Consider the following 10,946-nt stretch of genomic DNA (forward strand, 5'->3'; position numbering starts at 1 on the left):
TTATAAGCTGTTCTTACAATGTCCGAATAAGTGTCCATAAACGCTAATCGATAGAATTACGGGGGTAATAAAATTCGAAGTTAAATGAGTTGGATCTCAACTGTTTTATGAAGTTTTACACAAGTTGTGTGCTGATAAATACAAATCGATGTTTTACATAAGAATAAAGTATGTTGTTTCGTTAATTGAAATAAAATTTTTTTTATAAATTCAATTCAAGAAATTTGTTCATTTAAAAGCTTATATAAATACCCACATATATTTTATGAGACAAATTTCACAATTTGAATTTATAAAAATGGTATCATTTAAATGTTCGCATAGTTTTAAATATTATTAAAATTATTTATGTAGTTATTTTTACTTATTATTTATATTAATTAGACAAAACTTGTGTGTAACTCGAAAAAACTGAGGGATACAATTCAGTATTTGGTACACAACTCATTTGCAGCCATAAAATCCGTTAACCGAACACTTAACCGAACATTACAAGAAAGGCCCTAAGAAACAAAAATAGTAAATACTTTACAAATTCTATTATTTTTTTTCTTCAAAAATTTAGAAACGCAAATCAAATATGTTTTTGACAATATTTTTTGAACCACTTTTTTGTGTGAAGCAGTGAAGTTCAAATTTTGATATGAATCTTTAAAATACAATGTCATCACCTGCTTATGACTTGTCTACTATGAGTTAAACAATAAAAAAATTATTTTTATATTTAATAGCTGATAATTTTTTGTAGGTTGATGAATGGTATAATCGAATACGACCAAAAACTCACAACATTGCCAAAGTTTTTACTGATTCACCAACTTTCACCGAAGAAAAACTATTGGAACATAATATTCATTTTTACAACAATTTATTATATCACGATTACATTAATTATTCTGCATTCATTGCCACCGAAGACCATAAACATCAATATTATTACCGTGTATTTTATTCGTTTAGAATTCTTCATAGATGTTGCGGTAATATTTTATTCGTATTTTTACCTACAACAATTGGAGTATAGATTCCAAATGTTAAATCATTCGTGGAAATATCTTCTACCCGGGTTTCTAACCAACCCTGAGGAATCGACACATTCCTTAACAGAAATAACGCTGGATAAACTTCGATTGTTACACGCTGAATTATCGGATCTATTAAGAATATTTAGTGAGGGTTTTGGAAAATTGCTATTGGGATACTTTTTATTTACTTATATGGTTATGATAGTTAATTTTTATTTTATAATTATTTACACTCGAAAAATAGTAGAATATAATTTTATCAATATTATACAAAAATGTATGCCATGTTTTTGGCAAATCCAGAATGTCACACTGATTTTATCCATCATCATCGCTGCATCACGTGTCCGTGAAAAGGTCAGTAAACAAATTCAAATTTGAGTAACTACCTATAATTTATACTTAAATAAATCACCTTATAATTTAGCATCATTAGTTTAATAAAGATAATCTAATAATGTAGGTACTGCTGTTCTTTTTAATCTTGTAAGGGTCTCCTGTTATTTTTAAATCATTCATTAATCTGTACACTGCTTGGGTATATATAAGAGTTGATAAGGTTTATGACATATAATTATAGTTAAAATGTAACATAATATTTTTTAATTGCATATATTTTACCCAGGTAAATAACAATCGGGTTGATAGTTAAAAATATTTACAATCACAATTTAATGTGTAATTTATGTTTAAACATTTTATTTCGTTGATCTTTGATAAAAGTCTTTTTCGGGACATAATTAAATCAAGATTATAATATATTTCTAAAATTAATATTATATTATAATTTAATAAGTAATGAATTTTAGTTAATATTGGTTAAGTTTTTTTCATTAAGTATAAATATTTAATATTTCTGTTTGACGATAATTAAAGAGATAATCATTGTATCATATTTCATCACATATTTAATGTTAAAATTTTTTAGATACTTATGTTATTGCTATAAAAAAAAAATTGAATTTTTATAAAATTTTATGATTTTATAATTCTTTTCATTATATATTTTCACAGAAACGGAAGATAATATCACATTTACGATTAATAAGGATTTCAAATTTATCAGCCAACCTAAAAATACAAGTAAATAATATAAGTGTAATTTATCAAATTATTCAAATTAAATTATACTTCACTAATATAATATTAATAATACAAAACAAAGTTTAGATATACAATTGCTTAACCCTAGACATTCAAAAATTAAAATTTGCGTTTATAAATGTATAATTATTTACCATAATTTTTTTTTTATATTTAATTATTGATGTTTCCTATTATTCATAGTACAAATTTAAAATTATCAAATAATTTTAAATTACATATTATATGTTAGGAATTAGGTCATTGAAATATTCTTGTTAGTTTGTCACATTACTAATAATTAACGTAGATATTGATAAAGAAAAAAAATTATATGATTGTAATTTATTAACTTACATAATTATTTATAACATCAATTCTAATGTTTAGGTGAAATTGTTTATGAACCAAATATCAGTTCTTGAATCAAGCGAAATCACAGCTTTTGGAGTTTTTAACATAAATTTAAATCTTGTTGTATCAGTAAGTATGCAATTCAGTCGTTGAATTTTTAATCTAACATAAACCAAAATAAAACTAAAATAAAATGACCATCGTCCGATTATCATCATAGCCGTTCACCAAAAGTTATATTCCAATTTCCTCAAAAAAAAAAGAAAGTATTTCAGATTTTTTGATGAGAACTCTTTATTATCAGTTATATCCCATATTACTATTAATATTATTATTATTTTAACACTAAATGAATTTGTTATTTATGAAACTCATCTTTAGTTTTTACTGGGTTAATTCGGTAAATAAAGTAAGATCAGAGAATATTTGTATATGTATGTACTCGTATTAACAAAACACTCCATAAAATATAATTCATTTAAAACAAAAATGAAATGAAGAATTTATTCAAAAAAATTTTCGTTGAAAAATTGAAATGTTGAAATCGTTTGAGTTTGTTTAAAAATGATTGATTTTTTGTACTTTTTATGGAATAATTTTGTTTTAGAAATAAGTGTATACATTTAACGCTTAACCAGTAATTTATTATACATTAAGTAAGTGATTTTTAAACTCCGATCTATTAACTTTACACAATCATAATACCTATAACTTGCTAAGCTCGCCATATTTCCCGGTTTGACTAGGATAGTACCGATTTGACTAGGACAGTCCCATTTTTAACGGCATGTCCCGGTGTCCTTCCTGATCATTAAGTATGTCCCGGTTAATAAAAGTTGAGAAAAATAAACTTTAATATTGCGTTATTTAATAATAAAATATAGAATAAAATTGTACAGTGTATTTTTATATGATTATCTTGTATTAGGTTATCTAAATGACTAAACTTAATCGAGATGGTTTCAGGTTTCAGTCTCTCTATACGATTAGGTAACTATAAAAAATATAAATACAGTTATTGTCAGTGTCTTTTTTGGGATAACGATTTAATATTTTTTTATTTAAATTTATTTACAAAAATACCTATAACATTGTGAATATTTAATGATAAATTACAAAATAAATATTCGTTTTTAAAAAAAGTATGTCGTCTGAATAACTGAGTAAAATGATCTTCTTGTGGTTTAAAATTTTCAATTGCTCACTTAGGTTGAGCTTATATAAAATGTCACTTAAAATTAAGTAAACTTTGAAAAAATTAAAAATAATACAACTAAAATAATTAATAATAAATAATTCATTCAAATATTAGGGTAGGTATCAAAAAATAAAAAGTAATAATAATAATAAGCAATAATAGTTAATGTAAAAAAATATTTTAATAAAAAAAGAATATACTTATTACTATATAAGCAAAATAAGTTAATTCAATATAATGCCCCAGTTCATCATAATGATGACGGACAAGATTTACTTTGGAGGAAAACAGAGGTTATCCCTGTGCAATTTAATTATGTTGTAATTATAATTTTTTTAATCTTTTTAGTATAATAAATATAAAGTAAAATATTATTGTTTACAGATACTTGTATTACTTGTAACCGGAATAATTACAAAATTTGTTAATTACAAATATAAGCCAAAACATACTAACATTAATTGTAGAAAAAACACCAGACAGGATTATAAACCTACCATCAATCATCATTAATTTTTTGTTATTATTACGAACCATATAAACTTAGTAACGAACTCAAAAACGTTATATTTTAAATAAGTTCATTCACATACATTTTTATTAGTATACGAAATATAATATAATATACATTAACGTATTATAGTGGATAAATTAAGTACAATTTGTTGTATGTTTGAATATAACATGAATAAATACAATTTGTTGTATGGTTGAATATAACATGAATAAATACAATTTGTTGTATAGTTGAATATAACATGAATAAATACGATTTGTTGTATAGTTGAATATAATATGAATAAATACGATTTGTTGTATAGTTGAATATAATATGAATAAATACAATTTGTAATTCACAAGCTCACTTCCGAACATCGACACATATATAAAGACTTCACGTGAATACAGCTCCAGTGGGTGGTAGGGGGAGATAGTGGGATAGTGATACCGGCTGGGCGCAACGGCAATGACAACTAGTGGGACGGCGGTGACGCTCACTGTCGCACTTCACTCCGATGGCGGCGATGGCGGGGTCAAGGGAAGGCAGCGGCGCAAGGGTCTTAATAGTCGGACAGTACAGACTTGCGCCTGTACCCACGACTATTAAACGACTGGGCGTGGACTCCTTGGCGGCGCGTAGCGATGCATTTATGTGCAATATACGTGTTCGTTACAACTTCATACACAAATACCTAACCTAACCTTTTTTCGATGTTTTTGGCTATGTAAGTATTATGATATTGACTTAACTAAATAAATAATAATTCCTCATGACATAATTGAATTAATTTTTTTTTCAATAATTTCACATAATATTTTTATAGGTTGATGAATGGTTTAATCGAGTACGACCAAAAACTAACATCACTTCTAAGATTTTTACTGATTCACCAACTTTCACCGAAGAAAAACTATTGGAACATAATATTCATTTTCACAACAATTTATTATATCACGATTATATTAATTATTCTGCATTCATGGCCACCGAAGACCATAAACATCAATATTATTACCGTGTATTTTATTCGTTTAGAATTCTTCATCGAAGTTTCAGTAATGTTTTCCTCGTATTTTTTCCTACAACAATTGGAGTATAGATCCCAAATGTTAAATCATTCGTGGAAATATCTTCTACCCGGGTTTCTAACCAATCCTGGGGAATTGACACATTCCTTAACAGAAATGACGCTGGATAAACTTCGATTGTTACACGCTGAACTATCGGATCCATTAAGAATATTTAGTGAGGGTTACGGACAAATACTATTAGGATATTTTAAATTCACTTATACTGATATGCTACTTAGCTTTTATTTTTTAACTATTACTTCTAAAAAAATAATAAAATTTAATTTTGACAATATTATGAAAAAATGCATACCATACCTTATGCAACTACAGAATGTCATATTGATTTTACCCATCATAAATGCTGCATCACGTGTCCATGAAAAAGTACCGTCAGTAAAAATGTTTAAATTTAAGTATCTAACTATAATTTATACAAAAATCGAATTATGGCATTTTAATATAGTATAATTACATAATATAGATAATCTTATAATGTACTGCTGTCCTTTTTATATCTTGTATGGCTTTTTTTTTTTAATTATTTTATTAGTTTATATACTGCTTTGCCGCTTTGGATTCATGTTGGAGTGGGTTAAGCTAATATCATATAATTAAAGTCAACATTTCAACGTAATATTTTTAATTATTATAATATATTTTATTCTGATAAATCACAACTCGGTTACTTGTTAAATACTTGAAGCACAATGAAATATATAAATTGAGTTTTATGATAGAATCACAATTTTATTTTGTTGATATTTTAGTATTATACAAAATGTGACTTTTTTTTTTATCTCAACTACATGTATTTTTTAAATTTATATTTATTATTTTTAAATATTGGAGCAAGTTTGTTTTATAAAGTATAAACATTTAATATTTCTATTCGATAACAGTTAAATAAGCAATTATTAAATCATATTTTGACTATAATTTTTAAGGTTATTATTTTTGTTAAATTATATGCAAAGACGTATTCAGGGTTTTTTTAATGAAGGGAGCTATATACTTTTAACTTGAATTATTGAAAATTAAAAACAACAAAAAACAAAAATACTGATAACATATTAATGTTGATTTAACATAAACGTATTTACTATTATAAATAACTAAAATTTGTAAGACATTTTCCATAATTAAATTGAAATATTTCAAAAAAGAAAAAACCGGCTAATGGGGGATATATATAATGTTAACATTTTCTTAGATACTCGTGTTATTTTATAGAAAATTATTGGAATTTTTTAATATTTTATGACATTTAATTTATTTGATTAAATATTTTTACAGAAACGGAAGATGATATCACATTTCTGATTAATAAAGATTTCAAATTTATCAGCCAACCTAAAAACACAAGTAAATAATAATATATATAATAAGTGTAATTTATCATATTATTTTAATGAAATTATACTTCTTGTTCCCTTAAATAAATATTAATAATACATAACGAAGTTTGCCATATACAATTGCTCAGCCCTAGAAATTTAAAAATTAACATTTATGTTAATGAATGTATAATTAATGATCATAATTTTTTTTTTATATTTATTTATTATTTTTTTTCTTTTATTCATAATATAAATTTTAAACTACATATTATATTTTATGAGTTGAGTCATTGATTTATGCTTATGGCGTCACTGACAATGCGCGTAATTATTAATAAAAAATAAAAATTATATTATTTTAATTTATTTAGGTACTATCACAATTATTATCTACAACAAAATTTCCTAATGTGTATTCTAGGTGAAATTGTTTATGAACCAAATATCAGTTCTTGAATCAAGTGAAATCACTACTTTTGGAATTTTCAACATAAATTTAAATCTTGTTGTATCAGTAAGTATGCAATTCAGTCCTGAAGTATTATCTAACATAACACTAGTAAAACCTATCGGATCAAGGTTATTTTGGGGAAAAAGAAAATGACACTCGTCAAACTATCACCATAGCTGTTTTCGCAAAAAGTTATATTTTAATTTACGCCGAAAAAATTCATAACCTATTTTATATTTATTTTTTTGGAGAACCCCTTAAATTAATCATATCACTATTATTATTATTATTTCAACACTAGATGAATTTGTTATTTATGAAACTCACCTTTCGTGTTTTTGTAAGTTCGGATTTTGGTTGCATGTTACTTGTGTCCCAAAAAAGGTATATTTTTCAGGTAGTAAATTTAACCGGTAACTTGCGTCCCGTTTTGGGAACGCAAGTTAACTATATAATTATTATTGATATTATCTACTAAAATCACTAAAATCGATAAACTATAGTGTATAATAAATCTCACTATTTGTGGGATGGGGACAGTTTGGTCTGAATATTCAAATAGCATACAAAGAACAACAAATGCATGTGAAGCTTTTCACTCGAACTTTGATTCATATTTTTATTCTAGTCATGCGCATATTTTCCAATTCATTAACTTCATAAAATCATTCCAGATTAATACATATATCTTGATTAATAGCATTAATTCTACAAAAAAATATTACAGAAAAAAAACATTTAAAATTAGAATACTTAAAAAAACACAAATAGAAAGTTTAAAAAAAAAAACAAAATTTCACCATTAAATTGTATTATAAGTGTCATTTAAATTACTACCAATATAAAGTATACATACATAAGTATACAACATAATACTATTATCATGACAATTTTTTTAAATTATTATTATTATTATTATAATTATTATTGAAATTATTATTTTGAATTATAATTTAGTTGACAAAATGTAAAACTTCTGAATTTTTATATTATTTACAATTGTATACCTAATTTACTTATTACTTATACTTCTATTAAATTAAAATAAACATCAATGTATATTTTTTTAGTAACATTTTAATATCGATTATATCAATATAATTGGGACGCAAATAGGCTATGACCTTTTTTGAATCTTTTTTTAATACAATTTAAATAAAATACAGATCAAAGAATATTGTAAAATTCAAGTGTTAAGTAACAAAAACTTTATAAAATATGACTTATTTATAACAAATAAGAAATTGAATCACTTTTTCACAATTCATTCAAAAACACTTTTATCGATATGTTAAAATTTTGAAATCTAACAGTGAATATTTTAAAATATGTTTGAATTTTTTAATTTTTCGTGTAATATTATTACATATTTATTATTATTATTTTTTTTTTTTTATATGATTCTCTTAACTTTACAACAACCATAATATCTACAACATATGTTATATTCATACTTGAATGTACTATGTATAAAATATAAAACCGGCTTTATGAATCAAGGTTTAAGATATCTTAATTCATAATATGTATTATAGCTATGTGAGTAATAGTAATATGGTAAGGTTTAGATTATTGTTTTTGATCAATTTATCTGTAATCCAAGGTTTTGTACAAATATCGTAATAATTACGATATTTGATGGATTCAGGATTAGGGAATTTCAACAAATACATAAAATAATTTAATCATTTTTTTTACCGAAATCGGTCATAATTATGACGGACAAGAGTTACATTGCCGGAAAACAGAGGAAGCCTCAGTGCAATTTAATTATTGTGTAACTTAAATTGTTTTTTTAAATTTATTTAAGCTGAATAGCTTATTATGATACAAAATAATATAAAGTGTTTTTATTTACAGATACTTGTATTACTTATAATCGGTTTAGTTACAATAATACAAATGCAAGAACATCCAATAATGTTACAATTAGAAGAGAATTTACAGATATTTATAAAGAATATAAATAACAAAAATATTACTGTCTGAAAATTTAACATGCCTATTTTAATTGCATAGTCTAGAACTAATCAATCTTTTAATTAATTTATGGGTTGTGTTTTAAAAATTAAAAGTTGACTAATTGATAATTAATACATTTTTACGTACGAAAAATAATTCAGAGTGAAAACAGTGGGTTATCTTATTTTCAATTATTTCAAAAGATTTTTTTTAACGTATTTATATAAAACTATATTAAGCCATTTGTACCTAAATAAAAATATCGTAACTACCTTTATTTTATAATAAAGTATATTGATAAAATTAAGAGTCTCATAAAATAATATGTACAATATATTGCGACAATCGTAATTATTTTGTATAGCTCTTTTTGATAGCATTGTTATATTGAACCCCAAACCCCCCTTCCTGTATACGTGCCTGTACATATTTAATATATAATTATTTGTTTATTAAGCAATGAAAAAAGTGGACGTTTATTTATTTATCAATATTATAATGGCATTTACAATAAATGTGTGCGATTGCGTTCTAATACAACTATATTTCATAGTTTCATACAAATACATTTTGATAACTCATTAAACAACAATTTTTTTTTTTTTTTTTTTTTACTTTATCTGATTCTTAGGCATTAAAAATAAAACAACTAGGTAGATTTATGTAGAGTACCTACTATAAGTAAACCGACTAGAGTTTACACACCGTGGTTATATGTATACAAACTTTCGACACCTGAAATTTATTTTCTACATTTTAATATTATCTATATTGTTGCGTTAAATTTAAAATCTAAGCGATAGGTTTTTAATTGGTAAAACGGTTTTTACTCCATATTTGTTGCGCTTATAATGACATTTTTTATTTAATTTCATATGATTTATTTTGGAACAAGTGTTACGTAGGCGTAAATTGGGGAGGACTTGGGAGGCTCAGGCCCCCTTCATTTTTTTTAAATTTTTCAAGAAATTTAAGGTTATTTATTAGAAAAAATTATAAAATGTAAAACATAATTCCTAATCAGGATATCCGATAGCCGATAGGTATGTGTTATGTGAACATTTAAGTTTTATGTATGAACTTTGTATTGTAAATTTGTAATACAATTAAAATGATTGAGCTATACTTTAATATTTTATAACGACAACGATAAAAAGGTATATATTATACGCCGTTAAGTAAATAATTTTGAAGTTTTTGTATACATTTTATATAATAAATGTTATAATAAAATTGTAAAATGTATATGTAGGGAGTGCGGGGTCGAAGCCCTCCGCGGGCCTGTTCTATGTTTATAATACCCTTCTAACAAGGCAAATTTACGCCTATGAAGTATTATGTTACTATAAACATTTAATACTTATGTTTATTAAAATTTTGAATGACAGATATTTTATTATATGACATTGACATTTTTTGAAATACATATTATAATATTAAGTAGTAATTACTAATTTAGTCATTGTGTATTATTTTTTAGTATATATGTCTATTATAATTTAATTATATGTGTGTAACAGTAACGTAGCTGGACCTCAATCTAGAGTGGGGCTATTTAAAAATTGTAATACATCACAAAATATCGTGAAAAATTCAATTTTTTATAATTGTATTATTTTATTACTTATACAGTCTATAACTGTGATTAAAACATCAACAATAAAAATTTTCAAGGGGTGGGGCATACATCCGTGCTCCCCTCAGCTACGCCGCTACTGTGTTATAACTTATATCTTAAAATTTGGTTATCGTAGTAATTTTCTAACTCCAACACATAAACATATTCAGGAAATATTACTTCTGATTTTCCTCAAGAATCTCGAATAGCACTGTTGTTCGAAACTGCTACTCGAGTTTATAACGGAGTTTAAATGAATACAAGACTTACACGTTTTTTTACAACACCACCACAGTTGAATATTGTTTTTTAAGTACTCGTGGAATCGAAATTTATACTGGTC

At 24.7% G+C, this 10,946-nt stretch overlaps 1 protein-coding gene across 1 annotated transcript; it reads left to right on the top strand.

The window, feature by feature from the left end:
* The first annotated feature begins 752 nt into the window (after positions 1-752).
* LOC113557712 lies at positions 753-9,012 on the top strand. The gene is made up of 4 exons (XM_026963267.1): positions 753-1,382; positions 2,040-2,108; positions 2,499-2,591; positions 8,884-9,012. The coding sequence occupies exons 1-4, from the start codon at positions 753-755 to the stop codon at positions 9,010-9,012; spliced, it is 921 nt and encodes a 306-aa protein (XP_026819068.1).
* Positions 9,013-10,946: the final 1,934 nt, after the last annotated feature.

The sequence above is a fragment of the Rhopalosiphum maidis genome, chromosome 1, assembly GCF_003676215.2.
Source record: "Rhopalosiphum maidis isolate BTI-1 chromosome 1, ASM367621v3, whole genome shotgun sequence".
NCBI classification, from domain to species: domain Eukaryota; kingdom Metazoa; phylum Arthropoda; class Insecta; order Hemiptera; family Aphididae; genus Rhopalosiphum; species Rhopalosiphum maidis.

What these genes read in the sequence shown, in the direction of transcription:
- LOC113557712 (XM_026963267.1), top strand. Translation starts at nt 753, where the DNA reads ATGAATGGTATAATCGAATACGACCAAAAACTCACAACATTGCCAAAG. An exon ending in CATCACGTGTCCGTGAAAAG is followed by an intron (nt 1,383 to 2,039) that starts GTCAGTAAACAA and finishes ATATTTTCACAG; the next exon opens with AAACGGAAGATAATATCACA. An exon ending in CAGCCAACCTAAAAATACAA is followed by an intron (nt 2,109 to 2,498) that starts GTAAATAATATA and finishes TCTAATGTTTAG; the next exon opens with GTGAAATTGTTTATGAACCA.